A 20,641-nucleotide genomic window follows, 5' to 3' on the forward strand; every position below is an offset into this window, starting at 1 on the left:
CTTACCGCTAGGCCACCAGCGCTCAATGTGGATTATTTGTGTAATATTACTCGTTAGCGGTTTAGGTATAAGTAAATGTTTTGACAAATTGATTTTAATTTCAGACACATAAGTCAAGAAATAAAGACATTAGAACCGTTTAATGGTGATTTTAAGACCAATCTTTGCAATTATTTTCTATCGAGTCGATGTCGTTCAATCGTGTATCGAGTGCGGCCACGGTCTTAAAATATAATAAATATTAACATAGGTATAAATATATTTTTTGCTTTACTAAATCAAATAGTTTTTCTTAAAAGGGGCTACCTGCGGTTTTCATAGATTTTTTACAGGTTTTGAATCGTACTTATCTCCTACTTTTGCACTACAGATAGATTTTTGTAAGACAATCGGTTCTTCAATCTTTATCTCCATTATTGTTTACCGGATTTTGAAAGAAATGGATACTATTTTATGATTTTTTTAAACATTGTCTAAAAGAACACTTTTTTCGTATCTAGATTGCTGTGAAGGATATTACTTATACGAAATCTACATATTTGGGTTCGTCTTTGACGTGACGGTTTTAATTTTGAACGAATTAACACAAAAGTTATGGCCAGAAAACCAGTTTATATTGCTTAAAGCCGTTACTGTTAATATGATAAGCTACAAAAAACATAAGAAAACTAAGGGATTCAGATCGAAGGTCATTGGCGTGGCGGAACCCCTTAAGTAACATCGATTTCAAGGACATTGGGTGTTGACAGCCCCTTAATATGAGTTTAAAAGCGGTTTTATGACATTTTTTCAACTATTTTAACAAATCTTCAAAAGTTTCGGTTTCGGTTTCGGCCGAAACTAGAGCCAAAGCCGAACATTCGGTTTCGGTTTCGGTTTCGGCAAAAAAACATGTTTCGGTCGGACACTACTTTTATTACTCGTAGGTCGACCTGTATGTAACTATGTAATGGAATCTAAGGTAACTAATTTACCCATCTTCCAAGGATCGTAGCGTCATGAAAATTGGCAGCTGTATATAGTTCTGATGACAATACAATAATATGGTACTGTCGAACTGATCTGATGATGGAGACAGGAGGTGGCCATAGGAACTCTGTGATGAAACAACGCAACCTAATTGTGTTAGGGGTTTTTAGAATTGTCTCGCTGAGTATTAGTTGTCTGTCGTAAGAAAAGTACAGTCAGCGATAAAAGCTTGTACCAAGAAATTTTTGCCAAAAACTTATTTTGCCTATGCTCGTACGCTGAGTGTAACCATCGCGTTGTATTGGCTCATCCTGTCGGCGCGTGGGGTCGACATAATCCCATTTATTATATTATCGCGTTACCCTTACTGTCTGTTATCACCGGCGTTATTGCTTGTTAAGTGTTCAATGTCACTGCAATAGTATCTCTTTTTAATAGTTTCCAAATCGATGTGGTTGCGTTTAATCGTTAAAGAGGGAACGGAAAGGAATTTCAGTATACCAAACGAACACCAAAAATTGCCAATCGGGGGAAATAATACATGTGTAAGCCAATTTTAGCATGAGTGTAGGTAATGGTAAATATTATGTATGTACATTACTTATGTAGTAGAACATTTCTTGCTACGGGCCACCGTTTAAGAGTTATTTACGAAAAACTATAAAAAGGGACCTTAAACCAAATTCTTGTCAATGAACCTGAGATACCGTAAAATATTTGGGGCTGTCCAGCGACATCTACTTCAGCGGTCTAATACGAGACACGATTTTTTGTAAGACTTTATTCGTCCTTATGTATTTGGTATGACACTAATGAAAATCGTCAGGTAATTTCGAAAGGAAATTTATTATCGAATTCCATACAAAAAACGTACCATCGTCCTCTTACTACCTCGTCGTTGGTACTCTTGAGTACCAGATTTACCTGATTGTCAAAGTCCATAAAGAAGATACATACCACAATTTTCCGTTGAGTTACGAAAATGCGAACTTAACTCACTAAAAGATTTTTATGTCATACGGTGAAATTGCGCTTATATTGTACACTTGTACATATGTAGAATAGGGACTACTCCATCTATCCACCAAATCGAGTCCTGGCGAAAAAATAAATTAGTCTACAAAACTCAATCGGCCGATTTGAGTTTTGTAGACTTTCCCATTTTTTAATAAACTGTAGTATATAGTTCCGTATTACAACGTCCTGCCACTGAGTAACTATCATTTAATCCGTGGCGTGGGGCTCATAATCCTATTTATTTATCATTACTCGCCGCATCCTCGTGCGCCAACCTTGACACGCTTGTCTTGACAGGTATTGACAGTGATTGTAATGTCGTTAATCGATTACCGACTCAGTTTGACTCTCGGGAATAGGACTGCTTAAAAAGATTGGCGGTATTCTCCTGTGACACTCTGAAAACTCCGAGTTTATATTATGTATTTACCACTTTATATGAAACATGTATTTCTATGGGCCATCAGATTTATATCGGAGGTGTTAACAAAACGAGTTGTTTTTTTAAACTGTACTATGAATTATATAAAACACATTTTACCCTCCAGATGCAAGTGAGATTTGGAACAAGCAAAAGGAGACTATACCTTTTTAAATTAATCTACCCATTGACGATAAACCCAAGAAATTGATTATGTCCCACAAATACTCCCCATAAATAGGGTCTTTATTTGTAAAGTACCTCAATGTGCGAAACAAAACACCTGCGATATGAATAGCCGAGAACAGGACATTCTTGTTAGGCGAGTGGTTAAATCACACACATCCAGCCACTTACCTCATTAAAAGACCTGTAGGTCTTTTACACCATAAACAACGTAATTCAATTGGTAAAAAAACAAAAGCCGCATTTTTTGGCATCACGTGAAATTGTCGGTGATGTAAAGGATCTTTTATACGGCTGCGACGCGGTGCGTGTGAGAACTGATTTTATCTGTTCTTTAAATTATTTAAAAGAATTAGTTAGCCTGCCTTAACCCACTTAGCAATCGAATTTATTTACCTAGCTAGTTGTAATTACTTTAAATTCGTTATAGGTACTAAGTTAGATACAATTCGTTCATTCGTTATTCCAAAACCGAAATCCGAAATTACGGTCGGAACTTAATTTTCAGTAGGTACCTAACTTATTTACTTGCATAGGTACGATAAAAGCAACATCAACTTATAAATTAAACCGATGAAAATAATTAACGAAATTTACATTACGTTTAACGAGAGCAGGCACAACATTAATTAGACATTTTAACTGAAATTAATCCAATTCATTAATGAGAGTCGTCGAATTAAGCGATACAAACACGATTGCGCGCCAAATTGTGTTTGCTCCTGTTTTTGAACGAAAACTGTTTGCCTGTCTATTCGCCAAGCATTTTTTATCCACTCCGAGCTGATCTCTAGTTTAACTTATATCGGGGAATCGTAAGAACTAAACGTTTACGGAGGTCATCTAACACTGGATGGTCTGTGCCGAAGTGTGTAAAAGATATAATTAATAACTGTTTGCTGAGCTAACACGGGATTGGCGGATAAGTACAAATACCTGAAAATATTCGTATAGCTAATACCTATACCAATTTTGTAGACCGACATCATCAAGTAATTTTTTTCAATATTCATTTCAATAAAAAATTTATTACATTTGTTAGATCACTTCTGCTGACATCTACTAACGCGCAGACTAGAGCTAAGAGAGTCCAATAACTCTTGCCATTACTTGGCATAGACTTTCAAGTAGATATCCTTATATCTACAAGCTATACATAATATTGTGTTCGGTTACCGCGATAGTTTCTCATGAAATAAAATTATTAAAACGGATTATATCGCGTATATTGAATTTATTCTACATCCCGACGTTTCGAACCCTTTACAGCGTTCGTGGTCAACTGTAAAGGGTTAGAAACGTCGGAATGTAGAATAAATTCAATATACGCGATATAATCCGTTTTAATAGTTTTATTTTACAAGCTATACAGTTTATATTATAACAACATCGATGTTATGTCTGGTACAGTCGACGTCCAAGATATGTTCACATTATTTCCTTAAATACAAAGGAGTAAGGTGCTTGCTTGTAGAAAAAAAAGGGTTAGTGAGACTCTTAATATATAGTTTTAAAAGTGATACTTATAGAATAGAATAGAATAGAATAGAAAAAGCTTTATTCAAAAACGCTTAATTTAAAGTTAACTAATAAAAACACTGACATAGATTGGTTATAAAGCGTTCCTGAAATGGTCTCCACTCAGCTTCATGTCAAGGAACCTTTGAAGTCCCCGACGCTGGTCTTCCGTGGAAACTTATACATCTGTTTCGTTTTGTCACCAGACCAATTCTCGTCTCGTACCACAATGACGCATGCCCGGCCAGATCAATTTGGACGTGAAACATAATTAATTTATCTGGCAAGCGACTTAATGAGTTCAATTATCCTCCGCTGTATCGAATTTCGACACGTTACTGTCTTAACCTCGTATCTTCTGTTGATCTTATATACTAAAATCAACGTTGTGTTTCACGAGTTAAGGTTGATTTTATAGTTCTCGATGGAAGTAAATAGGATGTTAAGAAAGTTTGCAGACGATTTGCTTTGCCATAGCAGTGACCGGCGAGTTTGGTTATTTCATTATGAAGGTTGAATTAGTTCGTGCAAGATATTAATCAAAATATAGAAATAATGAAATTGTGAATAAATTATGCAAAAGCTTGTTAACGGAATATCATTTCATTTTCAGGTAAAGGATCGTTGTGACAAAGTGCGACGAGACTAATAATGTTTTTATTTCCCCCTACGGTTCGAAGTCAAATGGCTCTTTAGAAACTTTCGATGGTAAGTAAAAACATAAGTATCAAATATTGAAACATCACCGAAAGATAATCTAGAAGAGGTTGCTCATTAGCGATCTCTTCTAGATAATCCTGTGCTTGAGCTGCACTACAATTCAGTAAGAAAACCAGAAAATGTAAAATCTGGGTGCCTAGCCAACGTGCAAATCGTTAACGGTCCGTGGCGTAGCGTAGTCATCTCTCTCTCTATCACTCGTCCATACTAGTGCGACGTAGACAGTTGCATTTCGGTCGCTACGGAGCGTAAGCGAACGTTGTCTACGCGGCCTGAGGCCTGTTTCTCAAAAGCTTGTAACTTGTAATACAAGCTGATGTCACTTTTTGACAACTTTTGTTAGAAACGGACTTCCACTTGTGACTGGTGTTCGAGCCGAATTTAAGAGCCAACATTTGTATGGAGAAATGACCACTCCCATTTCTCCATACAAACGTACTCGACTGTTTCCTCCGTGGGTTTTGAAGCTAGAGCAATGATATTTTCAACACAGATTAATATTGTCAATATCTGTGTCGGACCGTTTTGCTTTTTTTGATATTTTTGTTTTTTAAGGCGCTAGAGCCTTTCAAAAATGGCCAAAATGGCCTAATTGACTATGCCGCAATGAGAGGCGTGCTATTCAAAACTGACATCAATTAGTCAAAAAATCAAAACGGTTCGACATAGATAATGTCATAATCATTTAGATTTCCAAATTTGGTTACGATTGGTTAAGTTTTGGAGGAGGAAACAGTCGAGTACGAAACCTCGATTTTTGAGATTTTTACGCAGGATTTTTCGCCTTGTCCTTATCGCACTAGTTTTAGGAGCCGCTTCCGTTAGCGAGACGGGTATATTTACCTAAAATATTTAAATCTTAGCTCCTGTTGGCTCTTAACATCATTGGAAAAACGAACGACGCCTTCCGATGGTTCGGCACGTAGTCCGGATGAGTGACGACCGTGCAGTCTGGAGGGCGTACTCTGGAGTACCAAATGGCCATGGACCGTGTGTACGTCCTAAGAGACGAAGTGCAAAATGACCTTAGCGGACTCGGCGCCGTTTGGACAGAAACGGCTTTGGACAGAGAAGCATGGCGGTCTTTGGTGTCAAATCCACTTCGTGTCGTCGCGCGATTGTTTCTATATGGGTCCGTATAAAATAAAGACACGCTTTTAGAGCATATGTATTTATGTAAGAAGTTATAGGTATTTATATGGTTTCTACGCTACGTGCTATGGTGTAGATATAGGCATATTGGCCTAAACGTAGCTTGCCAGCATTTAGCTACTTATGTAGGCATTAGGTTAAACTTATGGGAAAGTTCATAACGTCACTGCATCACAGTGTACATTGCACCGCATAATATGTAAATTCATTGTTATCAATTGAAACAAATTATTTTACGATTCAACAATACGATTCAGCCCGCTTGTTTCTAAACAATCAATAATATTTAATCACGGCGGTATCGGAGTTTTATAAATGGTAATGGAGATCAATTGAACGTTTAAATTAACTGTTAATAACGGGTTACTTGGGGCAGCGCGGTGGAAAAAAACGTATTGAATTACAAAACAGAAATGTGAGCCACGGAGGAATTATATCATCGAATGGGTTATATTATGAATGACTAGCACTAGAACGGCCCAGGTCCGGGCCGTTTCTATAGCGTGATCGAAGCATCACGTGATCTCCGATCACCCATCAACATCATAGAAAACGAAGTGTCGGACGCCTCGGCCCGAACCCGGGCCGTTCTATCGTGATAGAAAATCTGTCCCATGGGACTGAAGTTGACTGAACGAAGTAAACAGCGTGATGATGATTGATTACTTTACTATGCCTACTTACAAGGTTAGGTATAGTATAGTTTTCCATGATAGAGACATTTTTAAACTTTAGTTGCTTTTACGCCAAGCATTACATTTCAAATTCTTATAATTTTGGGTATTCCAATATTAAGCTTGTTTACAGTTGACCAAAATCTATACAATATAAATTAAACATCATTCTGCAACTGGAAGTCTGTGGCAACCAAAATACAATTTTAATTACACGCATAGGTACCTTCGCCGCATACTAAGGTATATACTTACGTACTCTAGCCATCAGTTTAAACGACGTAAGCGACAATCACTCCCATACCATACACGTCCTTGTACACAACCCTTTACAGCTCAGAGTCATGTGCTGTGCAAGGTTCATTGAGCCCAGAAGATAGTGCGACTCATCGTATAACCATTTTAAAACACAATTCTTCTTCTTCTTATACTTATACTTCTTAATCTTATACGGCACCGTCTCCTGCCGCTATCATTAGGGCTATTTTCACTTTTGACGCTGCAGCTCGAAACAGCGATCTGGGTGCCGATTTTTGAATTTCGATCATTCGATTTTGTCACTCGAAAATCGGTGGAAAACGGCGATACTCTAATTTTAGAAAAACGAGTGATAGAGATTTGGAATCGAGTGGTACTGACCACTCGTTTTCAATTCTATTAGTAGAATTTAAATGCCTAGTAGTGGAGATATTATTTAACGAAATACACGAAATCGAGTGGACGAAATTCAAAAATCGGCCCCCTGGTGCTCAACTTGAACTAGCACCTGAGATTTTTGAGCCACGAGGTACGTCTTCTTCCACGTTTTCGTTTGCCTTGGATTGGATTAATACTTTGGAAAAGTTTTGAGCCTTATAGACCCCTAGCGTCTTTTGAGCGTCGGCGTCTAGTCAGCGCTATGGAAAATGGCATCGCTGCGCACTTGCCCCAACGTTGCGTCGAGCAGCATCACTAAGTACATATTATAAAACAAAAAGTCGCTTCCCTGTCGGTCTGTCTGTCTGTATGCTTAGATCTTTAAAACTACGCAACGGATTTTGATGCAGTTTTCTTTAATACATAGAATGATTCAAGAGGAAGGTTTATGTATAATTTGTTAACCCGTGCGAAGCCGGGGCGGGTCGCTAGTCAGCCATAAAGTTGGCTAGACGCCGACGCTCGGTATACGCTAGTGTAGGGTGATACCCTTAGAGGTTACACTTATACTAGTTACCCCGAGGCGAATGCTTGGTACAGGATTGGAAGAGCAATACGAACCGTCGAGATCAATTACGAACAATTCCTACGACGCGGGCGACGCGGCGCAATTGAGCGTTATTTCTATCGAATAAACATCGCATGCTGACCCTATTAGTGCTACCATATTATATTGTTGCGTTCAGTTTCGTTCGAGGAATTAGGTTTTGACGAGTATCCGAACAAGATTTCATAAGATCGTACCTATAGGTACTTAACTTTTGTGAATTATGACATTATAAATGTATTTTGAATTGATTGGGGCAACGTACCCATTGATATGTTATGAACAGTACAATTTTTAAATACAATTTAATATGTAATTATTTTCATTGATGAAAGATGAAAACCTATTATTTATATCTGAGTATTCGAATTGATAATTCCAATGATGCCAAGAGCATTGCGTAATAGTTATTTGTACAACAAGAGATCAAAGTTTGATATTTCTTCGAGTGCTTATTTTGAGTCCCGTGCAAGCGAAAGATTCTATACTATAATTTAGAATCTTGAGCGTAGTAAGGGACTCAAAAGCGCACGAGATGTAAATTACTTTGATCTCGTGTAGTTCACAAAACTTTTCACCTCAGCAGTGAGAACATATTAGAGAACCCGAAAATGTATTCCTTCTTCATCACTTACCTATTCACTCATGTTTTCTTAAGATATACCAACAATTAAGTTTTCACCTCAGCAGTTCGAACAAGGGTACTTTGCTACTTAAAAACAGTGAGCAAAATCGCATTTTGCTCACTGAGTGAGCAAAGACGCATTTTGCTCATTTTGTCTCACTCAGTGAGCAAAATGCGATTTTGCTCACTGTTTTTAAGTAGCAAAGTACCCTTGTTCGAGCTGCTGAGGTGAAAAATAAATTACTTACTTTCTATGCATATTGTACTAGCATATTAGTGCGAGCGATATAGATTACGAGTATGTGTATAAGTTACGCAAACGTTAGCGAATATGTCAGTTAATACATATGTCGCTCATAACTAGCTGTAATACAAAATATAAGATAAGATAAGATAAGATACATTTATTTCATTATAAAATACATTATAAATTTGCCTTAAATCAAACCTAAAACGCATTACTATAATGATCGTCAGAGATTACGTTCATGCAAAGGAATACAATTATGTATAATTATTATTCTTATAGCATAGTATCTTACAATTATTTAAAGTGCTGTCTACATGGATCCCGATACTTAGCTCCCACTAGTATTCTTATAGCTTGCTTTTGTAACTTTAAAACTCGCTCATTTTCAATAGATTTTCCCCATAATAGTATGCCGTATGATATTATTGAATGTACATATGCGTAATAAATCTGTTTTAAGCTATCATTCGATACTAAAGATTTCAGTTGTCTCATTGCATAAATACCCTTCGAGATTTTATTACAAACCAAGTCAATGTGGAGGTCCCACTTGAATGCAGCATCTAACTGAAATCCAAGAAGCTTAACGTTGTCTACTGTTTGTAATATTCTATTGTCTCTTAAGGTGACACGTAGTGTTGTTGCAGGTTTACGCGGTTGGAATAACATAATATTTGTTTTTTCTGAATTTAACTGTAAACCATTCGCTTTGAACCAGTTCTCACATGTGTGAATAGTTTTCACTATTTTTACTTGCAGTTCTTCGTATGTTTCAGCACTTACTACAATTGATGTGTCATCCGCATACAATATCATTTTTCCGTCTATATTCAATGACCATAAATCATTTACAAAGATGAGGAACAAAGTATTGCCCAATGCAGATCCCTGTGGAACACCAATTGATACGTTGTGAGCAGATGATCGTTGTCGTAATCCGTTAATCTTAACTTCTACCGATTGTTTTCTGTCAGTCTAATTGCATAGATTCAGAATGTATTTATGCCCAAACGTTGAGTAGGTACATATATAATTATGTAAATATCTCGTCATTACTTACCTACATACAATTTTCACACTACACCTAAGCCCTATCTGCACATGCATATTAACGACACCCAAACAACTCAATTTGCTGCTGCTATAGAATTCACAAAAGGCTATAGCGCCCCTAGTTTCGAAGCTTGCATATAATTGGTATGCGATGAGGCTATTCCTGAAGCGTGCGATACTGATTCCTAAATTTTAGGAATGGCAATTTAAGGCAAATGGAAATCACAGTTATAGTAGAGGTAATATCAAGTGAACTATTTGCTTGTCATAAGTAATATTAATTGTTGCTTTGTGTAAAATTGTTCCACAAAATTTATATCAATTTATCAGTTTCTCATAATTCACATATCCAGAATAGCCCCCTCACTTCAGGCGGATCGAGTTAGCAAACGCGGAGGCTTTTAATATCAACTTTAAACTGGCTTTACATAATAAGTCTACGGAGTTATGTTACACGCGGTAATTAGATTGGTCGTGCTTAGTGTGTTAGTTTGGCGATTCTAACTAGACGGTTCTGTTCCGTCTGTAATGTCAGTAATGTACATTTAAGAAAGAGATTAAAGTCAAGAAATTAGAATGAAACACAGAATATGGCGCGCGGCGCGAAACATTGCGATGGAAGATACGGCCGTCAAGCGAGTTTTTATATACCTGCCGGCCTAGCCAAGCTGACAATCGCTATCGCTTCAATAACGAAACGCTCTGTGTCTCTCTATCACTCTTCCATATTAGTGCGACAGTATCAGTTGCGTTTCGATCGCTACGGAGCGTTAGCGATTGGGATGTTGGCTACACGGCGTGTTGTCTTAATTACTCTTAACGTATAGGTACTTCTCTTTAAAATTTTACACGGAAACTTGTAGAATTATTAGAATTAGTTCTTTGGCACTGACAGATCCGATCTATATCGTTTCGAGATCAAATTTTTGACGTTTATTAAAATTAGAATCTACCAACAGGCAGACTCTAACCAACATAGCTGGGCAGAAGTCCGTTAATCCGTTAATCGTTAATTAACGAAGTGAAGTTTTCGAGTAACGGATTAACTTTTAAGTTAACTTTAAAAACCTGTAACGGACTTGTTAGCTTCCGTTAACTTTCCTTAAGTCCATTAATCGTTAATACCTACCTAAGTACCTACTCACACCAAGGCCGCGCGCTGATCACGTTCCGACTACTTTGCGTTAGGTTTGTATGCAGTGCAACTTTACTTAGCGCGAATCGTACTACTAAGAGTCTGATATTGCTTACCCCGCGCGCCGTATTAATTTTGTTATTACGAGAGTATGACAGAGTCGATCGCGGCAAACTGAGCAGTTGCCATATAAGATACACGGGTGCGAGCGAGACAAATATAACTTACTTACTATTCGAGACCGAGCTGTCACACGACACGACGATATGATTATTTCTACTAGTTTTATTTCCTATTGCGTATATTTACGATTTCAAGTTAACGATTAACGATTAACTTTAACTTCCGTTAAAACTTTTGAAAAATAACGTTTTAACGTTTAACGAAGTTAACTTTTTATTTAACGGATTAACGATTAACGAAGTTAACTTTTTGATTAACGGTGCCCAGCTCTGCTAACCAATACCAGACGGTCTAGCATGACTTGCGTACTCGCGTGCGAGTCCATACTTGAAGTCGCGCTAGATGTACGGAGTCGCGCGCGAGAACGCAACTCATGCTAGACCGCCAGGGAGCAGTGTAAAATGGTGCATTGCGTTTAGTTAAGAATAAGGTCGTAAACATTGATTGTTGGCGCCTGATCAGTTTTCAATGTGTAGGTACGCATACGAACAATAATTGATCTTTATTGCGTTGACTCTGAGATTGAGATGCGTCGTGACGTCCGAGTGAGACACAGTAGAATACCTATACGAATGCTACATATTCACATTATTTTTAAATAAATAGTAACTATTTTAAGTGCCATATTTTGTTTTTAATAATCATGTACAAGCGTAACTTTTAATTAATGATTGACCACCACCAAAAAGTCGCGAGTTCAAACCACGCTCAAGGTAAGTAGTATTTTTTTTCCTAAGTCGGAAACATAATATTTTTTTATAATAATCATATATTCCGCACATTTTGACTAAATACGCGTGAGTAAAACATACTGCCGTTATTCATAAACGGCTGCTAACTTTCGTTTTCGTCGTTTGTCCCTATCTGTCGTTATGCCATTTAGAGGGACAAACAACGATCATCAGCTGATTAACTTAGCAGACGTTTATCAATAACGCCGTTTATGTATAATGCAATATAACAATGTATGTGTATTGTGTAGGTACATACTCGTATGGTAGTGGCGCCTTCATGATCACATTTCAATGCAGCAAATCGAGCAGTAATTGAAGTTTATTACGTTACTTTACTGCCGATTGAGACTGTGACGTTCAAATTAATTGACTGGAATTTAATATTCTACATATGAAGCGAACAATATACATATATATTATACATATTCGACTACGGCTGATTAAGAAAAAAGTTGAGTCAAAAACTAAAGACATGCTATAGGCGTTCCAAAATTGAAGCTTGTGACAAATTCTACAGGTTGCTTTTAGTCGCATCTGGGCATTAGCGAGAAATGTGCACGAGCTAACGAGCTCCCGCTCACCGAAAGAGAAAGAAACAAGGTCATGTTTAACGAGTATGACAAAGATTAATGAAATGCGAAAATTAATCAAAAATTACAAGATTTACTCGTAGGTATAAAATAAATATGGAAGTATTTTTGTGCTCCTTATGTATGAGTATAACCTAACTATATGTAGGCAGTTATAATATCATTGCGTGGACATCACAAAAGTTAAAATAGCGTTATACACGATTATCATTATAGTGCTTACTAAATTTCAAGCTACCTGAATCAGGTAAGTACCTGCTGTAATCAGCAATAATCCAATGGGGTAAAGTAATCATGTGAATACTTTTAAGTTGCATACTGGAGTTTTTATTATTTTTTGTAATTTTTTATTTTTCTTTTCTGGCTTTCTTTTATTTAAAGATTAAAGACTGCGGAGATTGACAGGTTAATGCCGGTTTTGGAACCCTTTTTCCGTCGCGTCGGGGTTAAAAACCAAAGAATAGAGAGCGAAGTGACTTGATGTGACTTGCTGACAAGCATCTGTCTAGACTTTACTGGGGTTAAAAAATACGAGTACTTTAGCTATTGGCGGCATTACTTTGAATAGGTATCTAAATATAGGTATCATATGGTGGAAAGATTTGCTGGCTATGGATGAGGTCTTGGTGGCTCAGATGGCAGAGCGCTGGAGTATCGATCCAGAGGCCGTGAGTTCAAGTTAATTTTTCCACTTTTAAATTTATTCTAGGTATCTACAATTTCTATTTCTTTAACAAATCCACAATCCGGCTTTTCTGATTGTCAAAATACTGGAAATGTGTTAGTATTAATATATTTTACAGTACATATGGGGCTACTTTTCCGCACTAGTGCGTAAAATAGCACTTTTCGTGCGATGTCGAAACTTTAAAGTGCCATATGTACTGTAAAACGTTGTTCGATACACGTGCGAATAGGTAATTCGCAACTCGTGTCGATTTAAAACACTCCCTTCGGTCGTGTTTTAATTTATCGCCACTCGTTTCGAATTTCCTCTTTTTCGCACTTGTATCGAAAATAACTATAAATTGTATTGCACAAAAGAAAAACTTAATGTACAAAAAGCGAACATCATGTCATGAGTCATGAGATATCAATCGATTTTGTTATGGGGCTCATTCTTTTTTTTAAGATATGATATTAATTGGATATTAATCTTATGCCATCCCTTTAAGAATAATATGAGTGCGAGTGAAATGTACCGAAATTTTTATTAAAAATCAAACTATATTTCATTATTAAAGCTACCTACCTACTAATAAAATCTACACAGCATTATTAAAGTGAAATAGACAGACTAAAAATAAGAAAGAACGCGGTTAGAAGATGCTGATGTCAACTTTAGCCAGTCTTCTCCAAGACCACGGGGACAACGCCGTCCTCGAAACGTCGGAGGTAAATCTTAAAACTTAGATACGCGATTAAGTCCCGTTGTATAATTTAATAATGTGTAAAAATCGTTAGTGTTTAAATCAGTGTTAAAAATAAGAATTAACAAATATCAAATAGGTATATGTAGTACACAATTAGCAATATTTTTTTAATTACATTTAAGCCATCCCCAATGACATGGTAAAAATAATAAGTGTTCCGCGAACAAAGTTTTGTGCGGAACACTAATAAAAATGATACCGACGGTTTTATAAAGTTCATTACTCAGTAAAATTAGGTGTACGTACTTTGCAAAAACTTATTCAAAGATAGTATGTACTTACGCGTTCACGGTCCAACTGCCGTATTCGAACTTCAAGATATACACAAGAGACGACACGTTCTAGATCCATTCTAGATACGTTAATAATTTAAATTTCAACTAGTTCTCTTTTGCAGCACAATTCGGGCAACCAATGTCACTTTTACGATAGATCGTGTTAGATATCTATTAGATGTGAATTAGATCTCTAAGTAATATCTTGTGGAAATCGTTCAAGAGTATCTCCAGAATCGCGCAAATGTCAAATTTGACAGGTTAGATCTTAATCATATCGTTATCGTATCTTGGCGATGTCTAAAAGATATCTAATAGATGTCTATTTCAAAATGCGAATCGGGCCCCAAGATATTGTGATAAAGATTTTCCTTCCCTTACTTCAGAAGCGCTACGAAACTTCACGTGCGCGCGTAGCAGGTGCTACGCCGCCGTAGGCGCGTAGCGCATATTCTCTATTCAGTTATTATGGTTGCGTAACGCAACTTGCGTTATTATGGGTTAAAATTTAAAATTTAGTTTTTTGTCAAAGATCTTATAGGTTAGTTTAATAATCAATTAAATGTATTTCTTTCGTCAATACTTGAATGGCCTATTATGACAAAATAAGATCATTAAAATTAAAAAAGTTGCCGGTATATCGGTAAAATATTTTGGAGGGCACTGTAGAAGTAATTCCCATTTGTGACTATGTAATTAAAATATTTCAGCCTCATATGGCCAAAACCTAAAAAAAGTTTTGAAAAACTTTCAGCGAAAATCAAAACTGCGAACCAAACCTTATACAACCACTCAGCGAACCTTGATAGCACCACAAACACATTACCTTATTAGCGTCAGAAAATATTTTGTCGTTTTGTGGGCGGGAATGTTCCCGCCAACTCCGTACACACGCGGTCACCGCGCGCACATCCACACCGCGCGAGCGTTCGCGCCAGACTGAAACCGCCCTCGGCCTCGCAAACAAACCCCACCCGCTGACTCCCCCTCCCCACCTCTCGCCCTGATTTAATAGCGAGCGCGGGCACTGATTCACTTAGCAGAACGCAACTACCGACTGCCTCCCTCTCTCTCTTGCATCCGCGGTCTCTCGTCTCGTGCATACGCGTTAAACAAATATGGGGTAGAGCGAGACGAAGCGCTTGACTCGATTTGCATGTGAGGCGGTCGCAAACTTTACGTCCTCGTTCGTTAAATTATTTATACGTTTGGAAATACTTTTAGCGGCCGAAAAGATTGCTGTAAAAGAGAATTAAGTGACCGTTGGGCGGATTAGGGAGGAGGACTAATCGAGTTGTTACTCTGATCACTCTAATTCGTCTAAGCAGCATTTTGTCGTGTTTTTTAATCCAGTTTGTATTAAAGACAAACTTCATTAGTCTTGGATTGAGGAAAATGATAAACTCGGTGAGAAATATTTTTGAATTACAATTTGTTTTTTTGAATTTGAATTAAATTATGTCATGTAACTATAAACAGAAAACTATACTTCTGGTGAAGTACACCAGAAGTATAGTAAGCATAATTGTGTACAGGGCCATCTATCAGCAAATTGGCTAACTAATCTGTGCGACCTGTAGAAGTAATTTTTTTTTTTACTATAAAAAAAAATTGTTTTGTAACTTCAATTTGAGCTCTTTTAAATGATATCCTACGCGACCTAGTAGCTATTAAGACTTAAATTTTGCCTCCTCTTTATAAATACTGAGCATTTTGCATAATTATTAAAAAAAATACAATTCTAATGTGTTTGGGTTAGCGTTGTTTGCAACTATTCCTTTCAAATAGCTTCAGTAGTTCTCGAGATATTTAGCCATGTGACAGACGGACAGAGTCGCACCATATTAAGGGTTCCTTTTGTACCTTTTTGGTATGGAACCCTAAAAACAGCTCTTCTATAGGTAAGTATATCTGGTCCACAGTGACGAACGAAATTTTTTAATTTGGGCTCCGTTAAATATTCCGCTTTCAGTCACCAAAAAAGTTTGGAACCCCTGAGCTAAAAACTACGAGTATACAGTAACAATATCGGGTATTACAATACAGTTTATATGACGAATTTCAAATTTATTTATTATACAAAAAGGTTAATGGTATATAAAAAATCATACAAAAATAACTTAAATATATCTAAATATCAAAATATTTTCATTTAAAAGACCTCCGCGAGTTGTACCGGGTGCAGTAAAATAAAAGTATACAGTTTATTCTCTTGCATAATTATATACTCCATGGTATATTAACATTATTAACTCCATACAACTACCAGAAGTGGCAGATTGCCTACTTGCGTAGGGTAATAGTGAATAAAAACATCTTGTATAGGTTTGGATTTTTCATACTGCCCTATACCTGCATACCTACATTTCGTGCTTTATTTAAGTAAATGGGAATAAATCGCATACCTTTGATGTGGACTATACAAAAAAGCAACATTTTATAAACCTTACCTCGTCGCAATAAGGTACAAGATTGGTCACTCCATGTGATATATTAGTACAAGAGTCACGCACCTGTGCCCGGAGTATAATAGAATGCCAGTTAATTGCCACATTCGATAATACGAGGGTTTGAGTGTTAATTTAGTTGGCAGTTCGATTACTCGGGCCGTATGATACGAAGAAACACGATTAAAAATTGTGGAACACAACTAAGTTGGTTTAATTACATGAGTATAAAAACAAACAACAACGGTTGCACTCCGGGAGTGCCGATAGAAGTGAAAACTCACCTCACTATGTTACCGACGCCCGTAACACGATACATACGTTTAGCGGAGGTATTCTATTTATTTATTATATATTATTATCATTCTCAAATAAGATCACACTTTTTCATTGACATGTTTATTTTACATACTGCCATGACGAACGTCAAATTATTTGAACATAGGTTAAGAGTGTGTAAAAAGGTAAGTATCAGGTTTTGAAAAGGAGTCCGCAACATAAATGTCAAATGACATTGAGTTTTTCTTTATTGATTTAAATGCCATCTAATTTATGAGTGGCCACCTTACGGAGCTTACGGTCACGTGATCGCCTTACGCTGTCTCGAGTTTATCATTTTTTCCCCACCTCAAAAAGTGCCCAGCGCCAGGCGTGGCTCACTCCGCGATTTCGTCGCTTTGCTACAGTACGGTTACCATCAGTTTGTCACTGACATAAACGCCGTCGAGAACGTAATTTACTTTCTATACATCTCGCTCGCACTCGCATATTAGTGCAAACGGGATGTATAGAAAGTAAATTACGTTCTCGACGGCGTTTATGTCAGTGACAAACTGATGGTAACCGTACTGGTAGCTAAAAGTACATCCGTTCCGGTCCCAATTTTGGGGAAAGACATAAGCCGCGCGTGGCGCTGTCGCCACCTAGCGGCCATATCTGTGCTGATCGTAATAGACGCGTTTTGTTAGAGAGTGAGTCTTCTCTGTCTTCTGTACTTAGTAGGTACTATTATTTATTCTGTGCCAGCGCCGCTAAAGAAGAACTTATTTGTAGTTTTATTTGCCGCAAAAAATAGTGGCATACTATGTTAAAAATAGTTATCTATTTGATTTACAAGGGGGCAAAGTTGTTGTTAATCGCTCCTGATAATATTAGCGATAGCGAGTGGTTCGAAAAATGGAATCTTTAGCGTTGCGAGGGTTTTAAAGCACGAGCGATAAACAAAATTTGCCCCCGAGTGAGACACAAAAATTTTCACCACACCAACCCGAAGAAAATGTTAACTGTAAGATATCAAACAAAATCAAACCAAATCAAATCCAAATTAATGTTATTAAACTTATTAAATAGGTATTCATTTAAAAGTCAATTCTACCAGCACTTTGGCACACATGTGAATAAAATGCAACTTTGCTATCAGATTTTGAAAATCATGAGAGCCTTTACCAGTTGGTGTGGTAAAAATCAAATTAAACGTTCTATTAATATGCTAAAGTAGATTACCCATTATGTTAAAGGCTTATAACTGCCGTAAAAATGTAAGTCTGAAGGCCTACCGCGAACCACGTTCGACGTGTTGCTTCTCTGTCGCAATTGTAAATTCGTACGTAAGTGTGACAGGGAGGCAATAACATGTCGAACGTGGTTCGCGGTAGGCCCTCTGGTTATACTAAATACCTTAAAACAAGGGTTTAAAGATTGACCCAGGCCATCGTAACCGTGGCAACGAGTGCAACAGGAAAAAGTGCATTACCTCAAAGATATTTAAACTGAAAATATCTGGGAGACCGAGCAAAGCTCGGAAATCATATAAAAACTCAAAAATGCGCGTTTTCCCAGGTATAAGACCTAGCTAGATCGATTTTTTGCTCCCAAAAACCCCCATATAGCAAGTTTCATCGAAATCCTTTGAGCCGTTTCCGAGATCCCCGAAATATATATACATATAAATAAATAAATATACAAAAATTGCTCGTATAAAGGTATAAGATAAATATGGAATAGGTAGGTGTACGAATGAGAAAGTTACTATATCTATGTATTGCCACTAGTGTTGAGTCGCTCACTCGTGAGGCACCTCATTTGTACCACTCATTTTGTTAATTTGTCGCAGTACTTCGTACCCCAAAAATGTCTTGCTTCACTCCTCTATTTATTTTACTTGATTCTAAAATTATCTTTCTCCTAAAAGTTCTATTCTTAACCTCCAGAATTGCACTCCAATTAAATGTTACTATTTATTTATTTATAAAGGAAGTGATGAATACATAAATATGTATATACATTAAATATTTTTGTCGCCGTTGGAATTAATGGAATAGTCGACGCTGAAAATATGCTAGTAGCTCACCTGATTTGAAGTAAGACATTGTAACACCTCATTTTAGAAAATGAGGTACTCATACAAACTCATTTTAAATTGATGTCCTACCCATCACTAATTGCCACTTTATTTCGCCTTTAGTTCAATTTTATTTTATTTCTACAATTTCATCTACCACTGTAGCTCGACGTCCGCGTCGTGGTCACCCGTTGACCACGGACGCTGTATTTAGAGAGTTCAAAGGCGGGATGTATTTTAAATTGATTATACGCGATATAATCCATTTGCATACCTAAGTAGTTTTATTTCATCTATCTCCCTCTCGCTTGTGCATAGCGTTCGATTTCTAATGGGCCTCGTCGTAACTCAATTTTCGGCCACTAACACAGTTAGGTACTCATTAACCTTATTGATATCGAGTTACCTCTGTTTACCTTCAGGGGGTTAATGGAATTAGCTCGTTCACTAACCTTTTTGCACATTCTGGAAGTTGTTTGTAGGGTGTATTGAGCTTTAGATTTTTGGCAGCTGATAGGGACCTGAGGCCGCTTATACAGGGTGTTTGGTACATAGTTTGCCAAATTAAAACGGCAGATAGGTTAAGTCATTTGCTATCTTCTCATGTCAAAAAAGTTCCTCTTGCAAACCAGTTTTTTTTGTAATTTTTGCGACCCATTTGATATTACTATCCCATAACCCTAAAGGCTTCGGCACACAGGCGCGTTTTCCGGGCGCGGCGTGAGCGGGCGCGCCGCTTTTACATACAAAACGCTCACGCCCCGCCCGGAAAACGCGCCTGTTTGCCGAAGCCTTGAATACCGCCGGCTGTTGTGAATTTAATTTCCTTGACACCAGTTTGACTTTTTCACGTGCCTTGATTCGTGATATTATGGGAATATTAAAAAAAACTGTTTAAAGAATGAAAACATAATGAAAATTGATCATTAAAAGTTTGCAACTAAAACTAGTGCCTACGCCAATTCTCGGGATTCGTTGCCAAGTGGACCCAGGCATGAGCTGTGGCAAAAGCCGGGATAACGCGAGGAAGAAAAAAAAATATTTTTTGCACTTTCAGTTTCAGTACAAGCTCTTGACACACGTTTTCACAAATTGACGATCAAGTGCCAATTTATATAGGTGCTACAATCACTTAATAGTAGTTTATGCAACAGTGATATAATAAGGGTTCTTAAAATTCAAGGGTCGAAGTTACAAAACGAGACGTAGTCGAGTTTTGTAAAAAAAGACCCGAGAATTTTAAGAACCAATTATGAGCTGTTGCATAGGTACATTACTTTTTCTATGACAGCTGCAGCAAAAGAAAAAAAAAAAAAAAAAAAAGAGTTATTATTAAAAAAAAGAGTTATTATTAAAAAAAAGAGTTATTATTAAAAAAAAAGAGTTATTATTTTAAAAAAATTGAGTTATTATTTAAAAAAAAAAAGAGTTATTATTTAAAAAAAAAAGAGTTATTATTGTAAATGAAAACATACCTCTTTCAATCAAGATGATCGGAACTTGTATCTTTAAAAAAAATAAAGCAGTTGTATTATACTCATAAGATGACTGCTAGCAGTCATCTTATGAGCCTATAGACAAAGCATTCAAATGACATTGCTTTAGATATCACTGTCAGTCATTTAATTGACACATTTAAGTGCTGGAGTAGAAAAAAATCTCTTTTTTATTGTCT

At 37.0% G+C, this 20,641-nt stretch overlaps 1 protein-coding gene across 1 annotated transcript in view; it reads right to left on the minus strand.

Annotated features, from left to right (window-relative positions):
• Positions 1-18,994, minus strand: part of LOC134654361 (dorsal root ganglia homeobox protein) — a 114,908-nt gene extending 95,914 nt beyond the window's left edge. The window contains exons 1-2 of the mRNA XM_063509825.1: positions 18,976-18,994; positions 15,005-15,213 (exon numbers count right to left, since the gene is read on the minus strand). Coding sequence (XP_063365895.1) covers positions 15,005-15,213; positions 18,976-18,994 — 228 coding nt within the window. The remainder of the gene's footprint in view (positions 1-15,004; positions 15,214-18,975) is intronic.
• Positions 18,995-20,641: the final 1,647 nt, after the last annotated feature.

The sequence above is a fragment of the Cydia amplana genome, chromosome 14, assembly GCF_948474715.1.
Source record: "Cydia amplana chromosome 14, ilCydAmpl1.1, whole genome shotgun sequence".
Lineage (NCBI taxonomy): Eukaryota > Metazoa > Arthropoda > Insecta > Lepidoptera > Tortricidae > Cydia > Cydia amplana.